The following is a 22,993-nucleotide window of genomic DNA, read 5'->3' on the forward strand; positions in this document are numbered from 1 at the left end:
ATGTTTGACAAATTGTAACTTACAAAACAGTTGAGTATCTACACACAGGGAAAAAATACACATGACATTTACAGTTGGAATAACTAAATAAATAATTTGGCCAAATATATATTTAATGATTCTAACAAAACTACCTTGATAAAAAAAAATCTAAAATTTAAATAGTTACTGTAAGCATACGATACTTGTTATTTTTATATTTTATGAACATTTAAGAAGTAAATACCAATTGATATTATTTTAAATGGCTCCTAAAAAACAAGTTTGGATTTTTGTTTAAATATTTTAGATAAAAGTCATGTAATTTTTTACTAACACTCGATATTTTAGGAGAATTTAATATTTCACTATTCTGCCGTCAAAAGTAAAAATATAAAATCGTTTCAATAACACTATGATTAGAGACATTGAAATATTTCCAATGAACAATTTATCTGTAATATTTTTTTAACGACATTTCTAAAAAACAATTAATATTGTTAACAACCCGTATTTTAACAGGTTGCTGATGGCTGCTGTTATGTTATTGTTTCAGAAAACCTACTAGTAGTTGCTCTGCATAATATATTAGTATATTGTTGTGATTAAGTAAAGGGGGACAGAAAGGGCTGTTTAATAAAGACCAAAGGATCGGCAATATTTAAAGAAAATTTATCTACTAATCATTTTAAATATGCCAACTAATTTTAAGATGAAAAAAGTTCAGGTTTATTATTTTTTTTTTATCTGAAGCTTAGATACTATTTTTTCTGTGGGGGCTAAAGATCGATTTTTTTTAGCTATTAAAAATAATTAGGTAAATTTATTAGAAAATCCTATGAAAAGCAAAAATATAAACGCTTATAAATAATTGTTAAATACAAAAATAACAAAATCGATGTTTTATTCCCCCGTAGAGGAGATAGTAAGCTTTAGACTTAACAAAATCATTTTGTTTTTAAATGATCGGTTCCGTAGACACTTTGCAAAGTGACTTTAGACTTTATTTGTATACAATTTGACGCTTTTCGTTGCCCTTAACACTATATGTACATTACGTTTAATATCATATTATACAAGTTAGGTACTTACGGTTTGGGGTGCGTTCACCACGCCGGTGTTGTATCCGTGCTGGAAGGCCGAACCGAACGCCGACGCTATGATGGCGAACACAAGTCTTCCGTTTAGGTTCTGAAACACAGAAGTCGATTCGGGTTGATTAGGTCTCATACCGTCTTCGGGTACGGCCAGGGGATAGCTGGTCGGTGAAGATTTCCAGTTATAAATTAACGCGGTCAGCACTCTAATAACACGCATGTTTACGGCGGTTTTTGGGGATTGGGCTGCTTAAAAATTAATAAAAAAATAACTTCATGTGAAGATTATGTGCTGCGCGCCGGTCGGTCGTTTGACGGACGGTATTAAACTGAAAACCGTATGAACTTTGGTCAGCTTTAGAGAGTTATTATCGCAAATCCATACAATATACTAACATAACAGTATAGTACCTATCAACGTTTCATGTATTAAGATAGGCAAGTATATTATAGACGATTCTGGGGTTTTCGATTTGATAAATTAAAATAACGTATAAACTATCAAACCGAACGCTCAATCAACCCTCTCTCCTAACCGTACAATCGATAGCCGTCTTGAAGGAAGTTCGGTGTTAGTTGAACGTCAATTAGCCGTCGATAAACTAGAGTTTATGGCACTTTTCGTATCGACCAACAAAATGTAGTATAAATAAACAGATTTTCCCGAGCAAAAAAAAACCAATGGTTCATCCAACTGTTTTAAAATATTTAATAATATAATTGCCGATTAATAAACGAAAATCCAAAAAACGTTTTAGAAATATTAGTATTAAATTCGAAACGTGGAATATGATTTTAAATGTATTTAAAGAAATCTTATAAACAACCGCCAAAGTTGTTACACTCCAGTAGTTTCCCTGTACAATTCATATTATATACCCGGTGTAATATTATACACTAATATATTATAGTCTTGGAAACTATGTACACTATGACTTTGGTCTTTGTATAAATCAAACAACGATGACCATTTATTTAGGTTACTATTTGCTAGTTAGTATTCTGTATTAGACATGAGTATTTACAATATTGACCGTACGCAATCTAAATTTTCTTTATAGTTTACCTATCAGATGGTTTTCTTTTAACTCGATAAACTTTGAATGGACATTAAAGAAACACAATATTATGTTTATTTTATTCAAGGAAAACCAGTTATGAAATTTACTTATACCGGCGTACTGGAAAACTGTATAAATATTCGATTTCAAATGGTTGAAGAAGTAACTTGACACAAATTCTTTGAAATTTCAATGTTTATCAAACGTTATCTGGCCTCCAACGAAATACATTTGTTTAATGTATAACGAGCTACTTGCAATGCTAATATTGATTTAACGTGACTAAAGAGAAAATGCGCATTCCACTCAAGTAACAAATTCATAATGCTTAATATTTGTTTTATATATTCATTATTCACTATTTAAATTTCTCGTTTAATTATTATTGGTAAAATATGAATATATACATTAATTTCAGCAATAAAAAAAACTACATGTTTATATACTTTTAAAAATGAGAATTTTCAAATAACTATTATTTTTTAATATACTTAATGTTTAAATATGTTAGAAATCATTATGAAAACCATTAGAACGACCATTAACTCCACGAAGGTCGCTAATTAGGGAAAAGTTGATTCAGTTAGTTACTGTAGTGATTCTTTAGAAAACTTGATAATTTAGTAGGAATCTTAACAGAATTTTTTAAGGAAAATTATTGATTATTTTGAAATATTTGTTCGTATACTAACATCTTCTTGTTATTTGATTTCTTATTATATTTGTTTTATCAACATTGATTAATAAAAACTTCTTATGGTTAGATTTTGAGACTTATCTTGCGATATTCCATTGTGAAACCAATGTTTTTCAATCACTAACCCCCCCCCCCCCCAAAAAAAAAATATAAAACTGGTGTTGCATTATTGTTGGTTTTCATTATCAAAAATTGCACTGAAAGCATACAATGTTACAATAGTGTAATTATATATACATTATAAGACGTATAATACAAGTATACTGATTTGATCCACCCACGCAAGCCGATGCAAACTATGCTTTATCAAATTTTGCTTTAAAAAAACATATTTTGTGAGGTCATATACTTTTTCAACATTAATGGTAGGAATTAGGATTACCAATAACAAATACCTTATTAAATTTCGGATCGACAGCGTTACTGATCAGTAAAACTGGTCCAGCGACAAGCGATTATAAAATGTTATCTTATTTTTGGGTGTACAAAAAAATACATTTTATACAAACATGTTGTATTTGTAAAATCAATACCTCAGTCAAAAGTTAAAATACTACTTGAGCTGTTTATACTATATTATTGTAATTTGTATAAAAATGATCACGATGATACAGTACACATAATATTGAAAGCTGTAAATCGGATAGCTTCGAGCTTGATATTACTACATCAATTTACCAAAATTTCGCTAACCTAATTTCTTAATATTGATGTTTGCTGATTTATAATTATCGCCAATAACAAGTCGTTGTCATTTCAAAAATTGTATAACCATTTTTTTTTTCTATAAACATTTCATAGCGTTGACCTGCATTGCCAAACAAATATTTTGACCAAACGATTTTAAGCAAATAGGTAATAAAGCCGAATATTTTCGATCAATCGATCGATGCGTCGACCCGTATAATGTCCATCGAAAAACTGTCACACCATCTGCGCCTACCACTCCGACAAAGACATTTCGAAGGTCGAACCAATTAATTATTATGAATATTACAGTCAGCGCGCATATATCATAATTATTCTATTTTCACTATCAATTAAAAACCGTCAAGAAACTACATAATATTATACAGCTCGCTTGCGTTCGACGAATCACCTTTATTCACATTTACTATAATATTCAACAGCCTCTAGCCGTTTATACGACGACGGACACATATACCTAGTAACGGCGTCAGCACCCTGTACCTAGTAGTACTGTCTGACCCGAATGTAATACTAATATGGACTGACCATACGTGTATCTAATTATACACAAATTTTAAATCGAAAAAAAATTGTTATTTCCAGTCGAACGCCGTGATTTCTGTTGCGATGCATTTTATGCGTTTGTTGTACTTATGCACTGACCGTGTCGAAACTACGGAGAGACTGCTCGGACACATCCGTGTGATAGCTGATGGATTTCCGTCGGACCTAGAAAATGTAATCTATGGTTTCCGCTCAACAATTATTATTATGATATTGAGTTTTAATGATGACTGCGCGATGCCAGTCCGCAAACGTATTATATAATCATTAATACATAGCAGTTTCGAAACAAGGATAAAACGGCCTTAGAGTATGCGGACATCGTGCACTAGCGTTGCGGGCAATGCTAGGCCACTTTTACATAGTGTGATTTTCTTTGGAACCGCAGTTTTGATTATAAGACCTGGGAATTTACTATATACACACCATATAGGTATAATTATTTACACGAAAATGGAGAGGGAGCAGGAAGCGGCCTGCATAGTGCATTGTCGTCGCTATTGTAAGTCGCGTTTACTGTGTTAAAATAGAAAAACAGCGCGATGAACATCAGCTATTATTTGACTTTGTTGTACCTACAGTAAGTACATTGTTATTATAAAACCTAACGTACGAGGAAATAATTGAATTCTGTCATGGTATTGTCGTGGTACAGGCGATTCGGAATACAATAGAGAAAACCGCGGCGGCAATCATTAACCGGTGAAAAGGTGCTCGAGAACAGCGGGCAACAATATATATATATATATATATATACATAAATATAGGCATATTTTAATAATAAAAGCCGAACTTCTGTTTGTTATCACCATGCGCGTCATATCTAACATTATTATGGCGAATATAACAGTTTTGGTTGCCCTATTAGGCATTAACTGTTAAATAAAAAAGCTACCAACGGTTTGAAGTAATACGTCAAAAAAAGTTTGCTTTCCCTAATTTTCAAACCCCAAAGTCAATGAAATTAAAACCTTTTACATAAAAATCGTATACTTCTAAAGAAATTAGTCGAGTCTATACGCTTCTACATCTCAATTGGTAAAAAATAATAATCGTTTTACGTAAAAGATGTTAAATGTTAAGATCTCGCATGTATGTTAAGATGAATGCAAATAAAGCTATTATAAAAGACCATTGAAAATGAATTTATGTATAAAATAACCGTACTCGACTCAAAACGTGTCAACTACAACCAATATAGTAAAAAAAAACTAATATCGCTTCAATACGAAATTGAACAAGTAAACCGTTATAAAAACATATCAAATAACGATTTTTGTATTTTTTTATGTTTTCTTATAAATATTTTGCCTCAAATGAGTCACAATATACGAGTGACGTTTAACATGTTATAATATACATTACTCACTAGAGATAAGCCTATATGTCGGCAGTATTAGTCTTATCAAGGGAAAAAAACCAGAGTCACTTGCCAGAGGATAACAAATTGCAGAACACCACGATCGAGTCGTCCACGTGAGCTTTATACGTGCCCAAGTCGCTAATAACGATTGGCGAGGCCGTTGCCTAAAATGTGCTTCTACAATAGTAATAATCAACAAATACTTTGTTACATTAAGTTATCTAAATTTTGTTCCAACATTAGTTATTGATTTGACACAGCCCACAGGTTTTGAAACTGAACCAATACACTTGAACCAATGGCATTCTAAATAAAACAAGTTTCTTTTAAATTCAACTAGCACAATAAACATATCCCTCAAACTCAAATTCTTAATTTATTGTTATTTATTGAGATAGTTATTTGATTATTTTACTATAATTCTAATATGCTATAATTTGAATAGAACTATTATTATTAAAAATATATTCGCATTAAGTGTATAGGTACCATTGCATTATTGGATTAAGATAACCCAATATATCAGTGCTCGAGCCTGTCGTGATACGTACACACTTCAGTCGTAGGTTTTAGTATTCTAGCACGGATTAAGACCTTCTATGTATAATATGTGGCCCGCAACACGTAGATATACTCAAGCTCGCCTTGATAACACTTTCGAGTATGAGTATTTCGATAATTTTTTGAAAGGTGTGGATTAATTCGCATGATTAATCATTATTAAGCTGGGTTGATTTTTTTCAATAGAAATAAATGAAACATAAGCTGTTATTTTATACGACTGGGTCGAAAATCCGTGGGCAATAAAAATCAAATTTACTCAGTACTTGTATACACTGTTAGCTTACTATACATAGAATACAATATAGCTGTACATAGTGCGCCTTTTGTATAACACTGAACTGGTCGTGAATTCTCGTGGCAAAAAATATTATGCTAACAAATCGTCCTCGAGTGATTCGGAAATGAAATAGAAATATTTCATCGGTGACGTATGGGCAATTTTTGACTTTGAACAATCGCACCTTTAATAAAATAAAGCGAAGTGCTGGCTGCCTACACGTTTTGACTTCAATAATTTACGCCGTCATCGTGTACATTTTAACGGTCGGTTTGGACACACGGGTCTTAACGTGAACAGCGCAGCAAGTACACACCGTACAGACAAGGTAGGTCGGATCTAAGTGAGTCAATGAGACGCCCGGTTGACATAGAAAACAATTTTCTATGGCAACCAGATTAGACGGTGCAATGTTTAAATTGTCACATAATATATTTATTATGACTGGGAAGTCTTTACAATGTCTGATGTACATAGAGCAACATTTAGTACAATACATTATTCGAATTTACTTTCTATTATTGTTTATTAAAACACACAGAACAACCATAATATTTAATATAAAATTGTGCAGTTTTTTTCTGCTTGGCATTTGAGCCGGCTGTGTAACACTTAAACACATGCATGTCGTCGGTCGTAACCTTGACCATCCAAATTAAACAGTTTTTACGCTACTTCCCACATTCTATTTTTTATTTGTAATCAAATTTTACAAACTACACTGAAAAAAATACATAGTTGACCAACTAAAATTATGGTTAATATAGTTAATAATTATGGCTCGACTAAATATTTAGTCAAAGCAACTATTTATTGAGTATTGCAACTATACATTTATTGTGTTTCTAATTTTAGTTGGTCCAGCTATGTATTTTTACTGCGTACTCGTCTGTTCAAACTGCCCGCGGTTTATGGTACATTTTTTAACATTTAAATAGCTGTTTAAATTGCTCAATATTTTCGGAAAAAAGTTTGAAAAGTACCTATACTTTTCATTCAAGTTATAAGCCATCTACTTTGCCCAAAACATGTATATTTCTCTTGACGCCCGAAAACTTTCTCAGCTTCGCATCACCTAAACTAAAAAATATCAAGAAATCATTCTTCGTCGAAGTCATCACGCAACGGTTGTTTAGGGCCGCGTGACCGCTAGGGTTCTAGTACATATATAAGTAAGTACTCTACGCTGAGAGTGCTTACTTGTCATGCTCCTGTGCCTATATGTTTAATCATATACATTTCATCAGCAAGTGTTATAGTTAAATTATAGTTATTACGCAACGAAATCAAGGTCACAGAGTTCTACGTGTATAATAGTGATATATAGGTTATATAAAGTTATGTCAACCGCGGCAAAAAAAAAGGCTTTTGCTAATCTATAATTGAGATTATTGAGAGGAGTATCAGTTGAAGTGCATTAACAAAAAAACTACAGACATTTTTTTGTTTTAATAGATTTTGTTTAAATAATCTGAATTTTTGTTCTTTAATCTCCGATGGACATATTTTATAAGTCTTCCCAACGGATTATTTGGTTACCTAATATTAAATGGTGCCATATTTTATGGATTCTAAAAGGCCAAAGGCCCTGAAAGTCTTCAAACCCGACCCAATAAGGTACTGTAAATTAGGAGCCACCTCAAAAGGGTCTAACTCGTAACCCGATATAAATTATTAGTTTGTCATGATAAGCTCGATAAGTTGTAAAAGTAATTTTGAATTGTGTACTATAATTATTTTTAGTTATAAATTGGAAAGCTGGTAATAAAAAAAAAGACAAAACCAACTTTTTCAGGAGAACCGTTATACAATTTTTGAAAATATACTATCTACATAGCAGATGTCCATTTTTATTTTAAAACGTTACATAATAGTTTTATTTAAAAGTCACTTGGCTAGCTCGGTTGGTGAATTGCACGGACTTTAGCCCGTGTGATCTCCAGATGAGTTTATGAGAAGTTGTTTAAATTAGAGAATGTTACTCTCGCTATATTATCATATTAGTCAATACGTTGTGTAACTATACAACAAATAAAAGAAAACGCTGCCGTAGATAATAAACTACAATAATTTAACGATATACTCTACACGTGATACCATACCGACCACAATCCAGTGTTGACATTTTCTACTATAATTTAATTATGCACTCTAGGTGCACTCGACGCGTTTAATCTCCTCAACAACTATTAAAGATAGATAACACAAGTATAACGGTAATTCTTAAGCATACACACACATGGATTTGAAAGTCATATACGATAGAGTTGATTAAGATTTTCCCATATACGGATATGGTAAATCAAATCAATTGTTGAGACGATAAAAAAATAATAATAATATTTAAGGCGTGAACGGGTTGTGAAATGTTTATTGTCTGCGGTTAGTCAATAAAATTAAAAAATCACTACATTGCCGGTTTTATTGTTTTATAAACTCCACAGGAATCAAAACACTTCAACCATGTAATTCGGACAGAGCACGCAGTGATTACACAAAACGTGTACGTTGATTGATGATTATTATAATATGTAATACCTACATTTGGCGTAGAGTAATGCATATAGATTGTGTGCAACGAACTGTACGGTAAAAGGTTGGAAAGTATAACAGTATAATAATACCTATACTCCTATGTAATAATTTATTACATAGGACTATAGGAGTATATCAAACGACGATGAAAACAATAACAATAAAATGTAAAATGTAAATAAAACCCATAGAAAAGGATTATACAATAATAATAATATACAGAATATATAATAATTACCAAATCTTATCGGTCGGTATAGGACTGTACTTGCACGAATTCAATAAATATAAGTAATAGGAACACAATCAGTGGAATCAGTGGACTCGAGATAACCTTTGAGCAACGAACTCTCTTTTCCGTTTCATATATACATACATATAAGTGTGTGTGTGTATAATAAAAGTATGATCTTGATTGCATGAAGCGATGAACAATTTTCAGACCTTTTTTTTTATCAAACCCGTAAAACCCGTTTAATTTATGCCCTAAAACTAGACTAAAATCGACCGCTACATGCGCGTCTCTGGTCTTGCAAAATGTATATCTTTACACTACGCTGTAAATATGTAATTATTATGATTTTCGTACCACAATAATAATTTAGCTACAAGGTCGTAATGCTCGTTTTTCTATAATAATAATAATAGTAAGAGTAATAATATAGTGATAATAGTATTGTACTAAATGCGTCGCGTTACCCATGTTTACGCCTACCGAATTCAATTATGACAAATTACCGGAACTGTGTGCTTAAAAATTACGTACATGGCAGTTGTATCTAAAGGCATATAAGCGGAAAATATTCAGAAAATTACAAGAGCCGGAAAATGAAATGAATAAGCCCCCGAACATTAATTATTGTACAATTTTCAGTCCTATAATTAATTTTTTTATAACTTGAAAGAACATCACAGATTTGAATACGGTTAGGGAAGGTAAAGGTGAATTTTTTCGGCTAATAAAATCGAACGTTTATGTTTCATGGAAATGCTGGTCGTATTGTTTTAACTCTATGCGTCGTGTGCAGTTTTACTAAGCGCGTAAAAAATAGTGTCTATTTTCATTTAAAATTTAAAATTTGTTGAAGCCAATGTGGTAGCCTTACGATTAGATAAACTAAACGTCGCGGTGTTACTATTTGTACATTAATATTAATATACAATGTAAGTACGAAGCGGCCTGGACATTTCTTAAACTCATATTTTTGTTATTCAAAACACACACTTACTATACAGTCATTACCCCTAGCAGACTATGATTCATTCATTATTATACATCCGGTCGTCGGTAAACGTTTAGGACCCGCTTGAGCATTGTATATTAGGTATATCGTAGACCAATAATACGATGAACTTAGTACAGTTAATTTAACCAGTGTGTTTACACCACATGCGACTGCTTAAATAGTCCGAATGCAATTTTTACTATTGACCTATGATAAAAAAAAATTTTTAAAAATGAAATGCGTTCGTCGATATCGTTCTGGAAACTTTGCTCCGAACATAACATTGTACCGTAACAAGTAAACTAATAATAATACAAACAAAAATTACAATGAAAACAAAAGGAAATCGACAAGGTAACATTATATCTATGATACAACACATTTCGTTACTTTACTGTGAAATCTAATAAGAATAAGTAATAACTATCTACATTCCGCGAATACGGTTAAATTTACTAATCTGACGAAACTTATACATTTGACAGAGAGGTGAGTTCTGAATATTTCTTCTCATTATACATTAAAAATCAAAATATGTTTGTGTCCAGGTCCAAGTATTTAAATCGCTTAGATACATTTATGTATATATTGTAATAACAGGAGAAATAAAATCGGCGAATCCATCTTGACCAGCGTTTGCCCTTTAATCAAAACTCACGGTACAAATGTAAAAAAAAATGGGACCAGTGTATCAGGTAAAAAAATGATAAATATGTTGCCACCATCTTGTCTTGGCGCATATCGGTCCAAAGGATATGACTGGCGCAAAAACAATGCAACCGAACAAGGCTAGAAAAAAAATATATTATAGTTTGAAAATGTAATACTTTTACTGGAGCTTAAAGATTGAATCTCGACCTATTCATTAGTTAATGAAAACGGAAGGAAAAAAATGGACATTGTAGTAAACTTCAATAAGCCTGCGGCAAGATGTAACGACCACGTTGAGAGTAGTTTGTGTACATAGCATGCCGGCCGAACACGAGCTCTTAATTATTATTATTATTAGGTATTAAGGCTTGATAAAAACAAATAGATAAGATCCCTAACGTAAACGTAAATTGCAAATAATTAGGAATAAAATAGTGCTAATAAATCGTTAAGCGTCGAATGCAAAGGAACATTGGAGATTATAATAATTATAACATCATAAAATTCACAAAATCTACTGTAATATCTTTTGGTATTATTTTATCCAATTTTCACCAAATTTCGATATTGTAATAAACAATTAGTAATAAATGGGAGTCCATTATATTATGTGAATCGTACATATAAAATAATTACGCTTGACATTAAGAAAACAATAATTACGCTTATACAATACAACTAAAATAAATCGATGAATTGTAAACATTCGACTAATACACTGACATGTCTATTAGCCGGTTATACTCAATTAACAGCGTTAATGTACTCCGATACCTTTAATTACGACCTTGGTCGTCGAGAGCCCTTTAGCAGAGATTTCGAGCAAAACAGCTTAAACATTTTTAAACACCCTTTCTGACATAATATTAATAAATTAAATACATCATCATAATATCATAAAGAAAATTGTACTTATTATCGTAGCAATTTAATTAGAAAAATATTATAAATATTTTATTTTTGATTAAACAAGTAGGTATAATGAGACATGCGGTGAACACACATTTCCATGTACAAAAATTGAATTTGATGTCAGTGTATTGTGTTATTATTTTAATCAAATCCCATGGATTATTATATATTAACTCTAATGTAGTTTTACAAACTGAAATAATGCCTTTATCGATTATAGAGTACTTATAATTGCTATGTGTTATATCTGTAATAATCCTAAGGAATACAAAGCTCATAATCCCCGAGTTATAAATCTAAACTTGTTATTTAAGCTCTTGAAGGTTTTAGTTTTTTAATAAGTAAGTATTTTCACTTTGATGAACAATGAGTATAAATGTAGAGTATCGATCTGTACCGGTGTAGATTTTACATCGCGATGGCAAAATGTTAAATCTTCTAATATTATTAATGAGAACAAAATATAGATTCGTTATACTAATACACGATATTATGGAAATTATATTATATTTAGCCCCGATGCGAAGTTAAAAAGGTTTTACGATGATATATTTTTTTGTTAATTTTGAATGTACGAGTACACGTAACATGACCGACGTTGTACTATTGTACAAAATATGATCTTTGTTGTATGTTATCTGATCTTTCAAATAACTTTTACAATACAAAAACACGTGTGAATAACATTGTTTATATATTTTGTATAAATAATACATTGATATTGATTTGGCCGCCTCTGCTCAAACACGTCGGTATTTGTAAATCGTACATGAAAACGACCTCGAAGGATTTTCCACAATAAGTATACCAAACGATACCCAGATTTGGAGTTTTAGCGCCCCAATAGGCTATTAGCTATCTGCCGCCCCCCTAAAGCCAAGAATATTAATGTATATATTTAAGAGAGGAAAAAATTACCATTATAATATGTATATTATTTATATTAAATTCATGTTGATTATTTATTGGTATATTGAAAAAAATATATATGATCAAATGATAATGAAATCGAGATTTTTTTTAAAATTTATACTTCTTTCGTTTACCACAAACAGTTGCCGACCCCTTGTAAATGTCACTCTAGGTTATAGCCTAGTTAGCCCATACCTAAATCCGTTACTGACAATACTATTTTAGTCATGAAAGCCCCATAGATGGTTTTATCTGCAGATTCTCGCGGTTTAGCAGATAGACGGAAAGTATTTTTGGCGACAAATAATGCAAAAGAACTATGTCGAATAAAAAGGGTGCATATGTACCTGGTTGGGCGGCGACTTCCCCTTGGGCGGCTGTTTCTCCAAGTCTTTGACCATTTGTTTCTCACTCATCGCGAATACCTTTGTATGTTTGTGTGCGAAAAGCAATTAATACTAAAACGACCTGCAACGGCTGGTGTCCTAGTTGTTGTTAAACTGCAGCTGCTGTCCGTGGACGTCCACGCGTGAGACGCGCAGTTGTTTATGGCGTGTGGACGCGATCGCTAGACCGTCCGTTGCCGAACGCAGGGGATGACTGCCCGAGGGTAAGTACGACGTAGAGCGTGTGCCGGCGGCGGTGGTAGCGCTAGAGCGGCGGCCGTTGGGGGTTTAACGGATGAAAAGGAATAACGACAAAATCAAATAATAATAATAATGATAAAAAAAAATATTTCTGTTAAAATCGAAACGGTATTATATCGAGCGCGGACGCGCCTGCTCAGCCTTTTCCGTTTCTCCTAGTCCTGCACACGACCAAACGCGTTATGCCAATGCGCATCAGTAACATTAGCGGCGGCGCACACCGGCATACGGCTTTCAACGTTCAACCGCCACCGTTTTGCTTTCCCACCACCGGGAGACACCTCTCTCCAACGGTGGTCTCACCGGTCGTCTTGCCCACATCACCGCTTTATCATATATGGTAGTAAACCACCGCCGCCGCCGCCGCCGCTACCACTTTATCATATTAATGATAATATAAATAATCCCCACGCGAGCCGACCGTTAATTATTTATTACTATTTAATAATTGGAGTCCAATTAAAAACGCGGTCAGCGCATAATTAAAGGTATGTGGTTTTTAAATGGGTGTACTAGTGGATACAGCTAGAGTAGCGAAAATCCATTAGATCCCGTTAACCTGTCGTTAAACGAACAAAAAAAGGCATAAGTCGCTCGCTGACCGCGTCTATTATAACTTAGGTAGGTACGACGAAGCATAGTTGAAATTCCAGTGACAATCATTACTCGAAATAAATTACGTATACCTGCTCTATTTTCTTTTTTATTATCGATTAGGCAGAAAATGCACAGTGTGTTGTTAACCAATTTGTTGTATCTCGAATGACAGTTGAAAATTGGAAAAAAATTAACTGATCCATCTGTTATAACTATGGGGATCTAGGGGCAGATACAAGGATAGTGAGAGGGGGGTATGGAGGCTAAAGCCCCTCTCTTAGTTAGTTGAATTGTATGCATTAAAAGTGTATTTTTATAAAATGGTTTACTTTAATTTTTTTACAAAATTATTTATAATAATAAACATCATATCACCACATTATCTAAAAGCTGCTTGATGCGAATGTAAATTAATTTGTTATACTGTGGATTTGTGTGAGACACTACGATTCTAGACAATGAAGTCGAATTAACTCAAAAGAGCTTATTGGTTAGGTTAGGTTACAAACAATTTTTTTTTTATTAAAACATTTGTTTTAATAAAAAAATGTATTATAATATATATATATATATATATATATATGTAATTATTGTTTGCTTAACATAATACGATTATATAAATACAATATATTTGGCATAATTATTTTTCGACGCTCTGTACGCAAAACAGCAAGTTTCGATTTGTTAATGAAAAACAATGGGATGAAGTTCGGTTTTTCGTTAAGCAAACAAACTGTCTTTCAAAGCTGTCTTTAATAAGGAGCGTCAATTTGCTCTTAAACAAAATTCGAAGTCTGTTATCTAAACATTTTTTAACCCTTCACTGCATAATGTTCCATATATGGAACAATTGTATTTATTGTTTATATCTGCTCATGCTATACATCTTTGTATGTACAATGTTCCAAATTCTTTAATTAGCGTTTTCCATGAAACTAAAACTCAAAAAACCAATACCTTCTCGCTTTGCATCGAAGCTAAAATATTTATTTAAATTTTTTTAAGTAGTATCAAGTACATTTATAGCATATGGTTAAAAAAAAATTCATGCAGTGAAGGGTTAATAGAGTTTTCACATTGGACAATATCAAAATTGGTAGCAGCTAATTATTATATACAAAAAAAGCTGAACAGTCGCTATGCTAGAAGTTAACCATTTAATACTAGAAAAATCTTGCTGACATATTTTATGAAAAAAAAATTATAGTCAACAACTTAGCTTTGAAACTAAAAGAAAAATAAATATAAATTTCATGAGAATATTGAAATGAAAACTGAAATGCAACTGAGTGTCATACGCGGTATGTTGTTACATTAAACTAGAATATTTTTTTAAGTACTGTCATTGAATCAAGCAGAACAATTTGTACTTTTCGGTTTAATTAATTTAAACTAACAACCAAAGAAAAGAATCCAACAACCAGTTTGAATACGTCACCACTTCGAGTGAATATTCTGGTCTAGTTCGATTTTATTTAGCTTTGCAACTATAGTATCCATTTATAATACATAACCATGCGTTAAAAAATATATTATACGACCCTTATGACCTTAACTGATTTTTTTGTTATTATACAACATAGTATTTAACTACTGTTTAACCGGCGTTAATGACTACGTCGGCGTAGTATCTTTCAAACGAGTTTTATGTAAATAAAAACATTTGTTGCTATTTTTACAATGCGGAAACAATGTTGAATACTACAACTACTAAATAAAACAATTAGACTATAATATCAATTATATTATACTATATTGTTATCATAGCATTATAGTTGTGTAGTTTATCATAACCAGTTAACATATTGTGTTATTCAGTGGCGCCAATGTTTTAAAAAAACTCCAATCTTGAATTACTTACAAAGTTACAAACATTATATTATAACAAAATGCGATAGTGTTAAAATATTATCAGGACATCACTTAAATTTAATAAAATAAAATCAGACGAATCACTGACCTCTGAATTAAAATTTTAATTACTCTTTCTTCGTTTATTTTTAGAATAATAAAAAGTATTAGAAAACTGATAATATTAAATTATTAGGTACAAGGATCTTTACTATTCTCCAAATAAATATTATTTATACCTCAATTCCGGTTGTACCTATCGTTGACTAACTTTCATTTCCATTAATGTTAATTACTGTTAGTATTGAATCTATTTATTATACTTAGTACCACTAATTGTACAAAATAATACTTAGTACCACAAATTATAATTTATGAATAATATTGCGTTACATTTCCCGAATTATTTTTTATTAAAGTTTGCTGTTTTTTTTTTAGTCAACAGAAGACAATAATGAAAATCTAATACTTCTTAAATTAATTACATCCTAACAAAATAACATCTGTTATGTATATGTTTATTTTATTATACAATTTATTGTAATTTATTTAATCTAGATTATTTATTCATAACTCTTAGATTCAATTTTAGTTTCAATATATTGCTTTTGGATTATACTTAACCTAATCTTACTATTAGATATTTTATTGTAGAGTAAATAAATATGTTTAGTATAGCTTTTATACTATACATACAATTTTTAAAAATGAATAATAAATGTACATTTATATTATAAAAACAAAGATATATGAATATCTTAGGTTTAAAAATTCAATACTTTTTTTAAAATTTTGACAGACTAAACTCTAGTAAGCGAAATAAAATAATTATTTGTACAATCTATAAAATGGTAATTTTTTAATATACAAAAAAATAAATTATGTACAACATAAACATTAGCAACTATGCTTTGATTAGTCGTTACTCGTTAGTTGTAGTAATGTAAATTGCAATTTAAAAAAACCAACTATTGAAAAAAAAATGCATAAATTAAACATATGATTAAAAAAAACATAAGTGTATTAAAACGTATGTACTTGTTTTATTCTTTAACTTTTGTAAACATATTATATAATAATATATAGATGTCTCACGCTATTTTAACAATAATTTTATGTACAAATGTCAAATATAATTTGAAATTGTTGAGCTACGTGAGGCAATAGGTGTAGGTACATTTTAAATCATAAAAACCTAAATACGTATATAAAACCAGTTAAGTATTTCCACAATGTCTCTGTCACCAACTTAATAAATATATTTTATATAAAAAAATTCATATTATGGAAAGTCATGATTATAAAATCCTGTATGTCAAATATAAATCCTGTATTTTTATAAATATTCTTTTTGAACTAAGTCCATTAATTTATGTTGTAAAACGCGCTTACATATTTTTTTTTTATTTTTAAATTAATAAATTGAGATTATTTTTATTTTTCCAAACATTTATAAAAAAATGTAATAATGAGTTAAGTAATTGTATTTATACACTAGATTTTCGAGATCGTGTGTCCGTTCAGACAATTGATTTTAGTTTTACCAAAATATGTTGAAAGAGATATAACTATTACCTACATCTCATAATATCTCATATTAAACCTCATAATAACAACAATCAGTGAAGAAAATATATTAATAGTTAAATTTCGCCAGTTAACGGTTTGTTATCGCTAATGATCGATTTACCTAGAGTTTTTATAAGTAGGTATTTTCATTTCCGTGAGTAATTCTATTATTTTTAAAGGTCAATCAATTTGAAAATAAATACTTTTGTTAATTAAGAAGTGTCTGTTAAAAATACACAGTATACTTAATTACATCGGTTACTTATCTACCCTCGTAATACGTTATTATCTAATATTGTGAGTATATTATTATGATGCAATAAGCATTAATTGACCACCTATAAAATTCCTAAAACTCACACACACGTTTATATATAAGTTTCAAAACACTAAATACAAACTAACGTTTAGAGCGACCACCCCGCGGATTTTTTTGAAAATTACACTGCATGTCTGGTACGATAAAAAGCATGTTCTCAAATCTTTTTGGATTTGTTTCGTTGATTTTAGCCATGGTCATAAAAAGTATTGTGTTTTTTTCCTGGCTCATCTTTTTCTAGTATCTTTGACCATCAAAAAAAAAAATTATTAAAAATCAGTTTTTTATGTAAAATAATCTCAGCTTTCTGATAAAATATATTTATTTCGTTTTTCGAGTAACAGAAAGTCATTAATATCAAGTTTATAATCTAAAAAGTGAATTTTTTGTGTTGCCCAAAATTTAAAAATTTTTCAAATATTTTTTTCGAAAAGCTTAGATAATTTTGCTTAAAATATGTAAATTGGGTTCTCGATAAAAACGATTAGAAAAACAAAAAAAGACATAAAAATACATAGAAAAGTCGAAAACCTGGAAAAACGACTACTCCAAATAGTTGTAAAGATTATGTGTAAAAATAAGATAATATTTCGCTTTTTTAGAAAAAATCGTTTTAGATTATAAACTCAATTTTAATAACTTGTTGTTACTTGAAAAACTAAATAAATATTTTTTTCAGAAAGCTGGGACCATTTTACATAAGAAACTGATTTATAATAAAAAATGTTGATGGCCAAAGATACTATAAAAAAATTATAAAAAAGAAGTGTCAAAAAAAAAACTAAAAATACTTTGTACGACGATGATCAAAATAATCGAAAATAACAAAAACGTTTGACTTTTATTACTTTAAAATAATATACACTTTAAAGGATAACAAAATATGTAAATAGTAGATAAAAAATAAAATCAATTAGCGTTTAACACAGTTTTAAAACTAATAAAATTAGGTTTTTTAAACGAATATTCATTCAAGTACCCAAAGTTAAACAAATATAACAATAATATAAGTGAGTCTCATTATGTAAATTTACTTAATATAGATAAAATAGTAATTACTAATGTCGTGATTTCAATGTAATTCATGATTAGCGCTGTTATTAAACTAATAAAGTTTTGTTTTGTTTTTTTTGTTTTGTAATAATAATTGTTTACAGGAAAATAAAATATCAATCGAATCGAAACTGTTTCCTGTTCATTTTGTTAAGACCTAGTTGGTTGCGACTTGTCGTCGAGACGTTGACATACATGTGCATAGGGAAAACTAAAAATGTACACATATATTCAGTGGAAACTCTGTATAAAGTGAGGTTGACAAAAGGACGTCTTAGATCACAGTCATGTAAACTATTGAAAGAAGCGTCAAAATACCCGAAGGCGTTTAGTTTGTTAGTATGACAATTCTAAATAAAACAAGTCAGGAAAAATTAAATTTGTATTCCTGTTATGGGTTTTCCCGTGAAAATTGCATTATTACTAATGTATAATGTAGCCGATGGTTGTCCATCAGCAATCTTACAAACGAACAAAACAATCCTATGGTCAAATTTATCGTAAGTCTTTCAAACGTCGTATTTTACTCAAACTTAATTAAACACGCTTTAAGGATATTTTAAGTTTAACTCGAATTTATTTCCATAACAATTTTTTACAGACCAGTGGCGTGATTACAGGTGAACGGCGATGTTTTTATTAAAGTTTGTTTTTGAATTTTGAAAACTTAAGGTATCAAACTATGCGCGTACGTGTAAAACGTAGGTACTTCAATCCTCCCCACGTCCTAGACGTTATAGCGTTATGTTTAAGAACAGTCGGTAGGTGTTTGTCACTAACCGCAATGGTCGCGCCACTCGTTTGCGTCACGACGTGGTCAAAGTTTACATTAACGTTAGTCCACTATAAACAGTGTTATTGTTATTGTTTAGTATACAAACAATCGTTTACCACCTGTCTGATTCGAGCGCTTACATTAACATTTGTTTACAAATATAATACACTTCATATTATAAGGAAATAATCGCTTTTTTCTCTGTACTGCCGAGTTAATGCATTTTATAATATTTATATTCATATTCATAATACAATTAGTATAATTTAACAAAAATACTATAGAAGGCAATAACATGTTATAAACAATCACAATAAAGAGAAGCAACGGTTGAGTTTGTTGTATAATAATAAATACATCAGTGGCTATATATGACTGTTTCTGATAAATGTAAATCGTATAAACAAATTCAGTGTATGTATGTTCCACCATCACGGTTTCATCGATTTATTTGCTTATTAATCTTACCTTTTGGGTAATACAATTTTACACGATAGATCAATAAACACTATTTGGCCTGTTTTAATAATACTAATATATTATATTATACATTGCTTAGAACGTGTTTATAAAAATAGTATAGTGGTCCCATGCATTGACGTGTATAAAACTAAACTAAACAAAAACATAAATATTTTAATAAAATTGATTAAATACACTATTTCAATGCCTTTTTTACTTTTTTATAATTGAATGTTAACGTTCATATTCAGTAACATACCTATTATATGTCAAATGATAATTTACTTCCCTAAAAACTATCCTTTGAGTAAGAACTATATATTTTTTTTGCTACACGTATAAACTATTAAACACAAACATTTGGCAACAAATTAGAATAACACTTAATTAAAATTGTTTGTATCGGTTGACTGTCGGGTGAAACAGAGTGGTCTTAATATAAGCTATCCATTTTTGGTCAAAGTTGAATAATGGTTGAGCGTATAGTTGTAATTTGTAATACTAAATGCAGAACCGGCCGTAACATCTAGTAATAAATAATTATTTATTCAACAAATAGTTGTACAAAAAAAGTAGTACAAATTGTAAATAGAACGGCTCCCTTTTGCCTGAATTTTATTTACCTTATAGATATATTGTTATCTTTAAACATACATTTATTATGATAAATTCTTTTGTGCTTTTATTTACCTACTTCTACTTTACCATATCTACCTAGTTTGTTTGTCTACATCTATTTCAAATATAATAAATTCACTTATCGATTAATATAAATTAACGAGCTTATAGTTTTCGTTTTGTAATAGAAAACAAGGTACCTACAGTTTACACTTAACATTATTAAAAACAATAATTAAAATGATAAAAACGACTTTTAATTTTTATCAGTATAAAACTACTAGCACATATCAACTTGTTGTAGTTTTACTAAAGACCAAATTAAATATTACGTTACAAAATATTGATATCAATAGGTTAATTATTTGATAAAGAACAATAACTACATAAAATTAAATTTTTATTTTACTTCTTTACTTAATTTAAATTACTTCACCTTATTTTTGTAATGTATAATACATATATTTATTTGTTTATATACCTAATTACATGTATATAAATAAACTAAATTAATGTAAGCTACTAACTTATAACTTCGTCCAATATACAATTTATAATTATATGTATTATAAAATAATTATAATATGTAATGATAATTTATTTAATTGATTCGGAGAAGTGTTTGTAATAGTACGATAGTCGGTTATTGTTACTTTGATGGTATTGTAAATGAGCTATGATTTCTTGTTATAACTCAAAGTTGTATAAAATTAATTAAATGATATTTGCATATCATTCGTTAATTATAACTTAATTTCATAAATCATACATCTAGAGCTTCATACCGAAATTAATTTATAAATGAACACACTTTGCGAAACAAATGTTAATACATTAGTTGAATGTTTTGGTAAAATCCCAAGCAGTACAAACAAAAAATCGAGTAAAACATAAATCTGCTGAGCATCTCAGAATTATAAATTAACGAACTTTGTACGTATTTTAGATTGATGTGTTAAAAGAACAACAAAGATTACTGAAGCCAAATTTGTGGTAATACAATCAGGCAAAATATGTCCTAATCGTAAAGTCCAAAGAGAGAAAGAAGACGACATTTTAGAATCATATAATCAATTTAAAAATAATAAAATAAGTATTTTTTATTTTTTAAATATTTAAAAATTTAAAAACAATTAATCAATTCTATAACTGTTTAACTTTATTATTTCCAATTTTACATATAAATTATAATATACCGAATAATAACATAATAAGTTATAATAATTAAATAGGCAATTATTCTATCAGTTTTCTCTAACACCGGGATTGTGCAATAACAAAATATACGTGAATCAAAAGTACATATTGCTGTGTTGAATGATCTGTATCAGTATTTAGTTGGATTTTTTTATTTAACGGAATCGATAAACAAATGAATCATGAATGAAGAACACAACCATTTCTATCAGTATACTTTGCAAACTACGCAGTTTATGATTTTCATAATTTTCCAAAACACTGCGAGAATAGGTATTGTGGTTTGCTTATGCTGAATGCACTATCGATAATACCATTATGGCTATCGCATAATGACAATTATGTGGTTTGAGCAAAGTAACTGCTTGTCCGGTGTGAGCAATAGATTCACGTTAGGGCTTGTTATAATATTGTACAACATATTATATAGAAAATACTGCAAAGCAAAAAAAGTATTAAGCATGCGTGCGCTCTTATGGTTGAGTAGTTTAGAGCCAACAAAGCGTAGGAATATTATATGAAGGGCTGCAGGGGAAAAAAGATCAATGTCAATTTTTTTTTGAAAATGAGATTTTGGTACCAAATTATTTGTATTGACGTATTATATCTTTTATGCGCTCGAACCAGGGAAAAACAAATTAGTCGAGAGCAACGACAAAAATTGACATTGATCTTTTTTCCCCGCAGCCCTTCATATGTATTCAACAAAAGGTTGCATTCAGACAAAGGCTACAAAAAATTCAGTAGACCGACCAGAAAAGGTATTCTAGAAACGTAAAATGCAAATTTTAAATAGACAATTTTTTATATTTATATATTTGTACTAACTTAATTCCAACGTTATAGACTACTTAGTTCAGTCCATTATATTCTTAAACACATAATCTATTAAGGACACTATTTGAAAACTGTACAACGAAAAATCTTTTTGGAAATCTCTACATCAACTTACACAAATGACTGTGTTTTGACACAACAATATATGTCACCTTAAATGAATTTGTTCGATACTTAGAAGTTAGAAATATGTGTATAAACGATAAAACGACTACCTTTCTATATTTTAGCCTTTAAGGACCTGTACTAATCAAAGTACACTTCCATTTTACTTTTAAATTAAGATTTTGACAAAAATTGCCCATAATACCTCTTTAATAAATCGAAAAATACGGCAATTGTGGCGTCTTCTTAAGTATAAGTGTTTAGTTGCTAACTAAACATTTAGTTGGTCAAGCTATTTATTTAGTTATCCTAACAATAAATGTATTGTGTTGAGTTTAACCTATATTAACCATAATTTTAGTTGGTTTATGTATTTTTCTAACTATATTACTTTCCGCGTGGGAGCATCAACAAGAAAAAAATCTATGACTCAAT

The 22,993-nt window shown here is 30.1% G+C and overlaps 2 protein-coding genes across 3 annotated transcripts in view; one reads left to right on the forward strand and one right to left on the reverse strand.

The window, feature by feature from the left end:
• Positions 1-22,993, reverse strand: part of LOC126839011 (solute carrier family 2, facilitated glucose transporter member 1-like) — a 38,114-nt gene that overhangs the window by 8,292 nt on the left and 6,829 nt on the right. Inside the window, exons 1-2 of one of the 2 annotated variants that reach the window (XM_050573907.1) lie at positions 12,876-13,398; positions 1,072-1,170 (exon numbers count right to left, since the gene is read on the reverse strand). In XM_050573907.1, coding sequence (XP_050429864.1) covers positions 1,072-1,170; positions 12,876-12,944 — 168 coding nt within the window. In that variant the 5' untranslated portion in view covers positions 12,945-13,398. Of the gene's footprint in view, positions 1-1,071; positions 1,171-12,875; positions 13,399-22,993 lie in introns of those variants that run through there. The other variant, XM_050573906.1, reaches the window with a different exon arrangement.
• LOC126839014 (tRNA N6-adenosine threonylcarbamoyltransferase, mitochondrial) overlaps positions 6,306-22,993 on the forward strand; it is a 32,685-nt gene continuing 15,997 nt past the window's right edge. Inside the window, exon 1 of the mRNA XM_050573910.1 lies at positions 6,306-6,620. The gene's annotated coding sequence lies outside the window, so the exon portion shown is untranslated. The remainder of the gene's footprint in view (positions 6,621-22,993) is intronic.

Source organism: Adelges cooleyi, unplaced genomic scaffold (assembly GCF_023614345.1).
Source record: "Adelges cooleyi isolate 19-005CV unplaced genomic scaffold, UGA_ACOO_1.1 ACOO_flye_CR_arks_rails_tigmint_CR_PRNA_30, whole genome shotgun sequence".
NCBI lineage: Eukaryota > Metazoa > Arthropoda > Insecta > Hemiptera > Adelgidae > Adelges > Adelges cooleyi.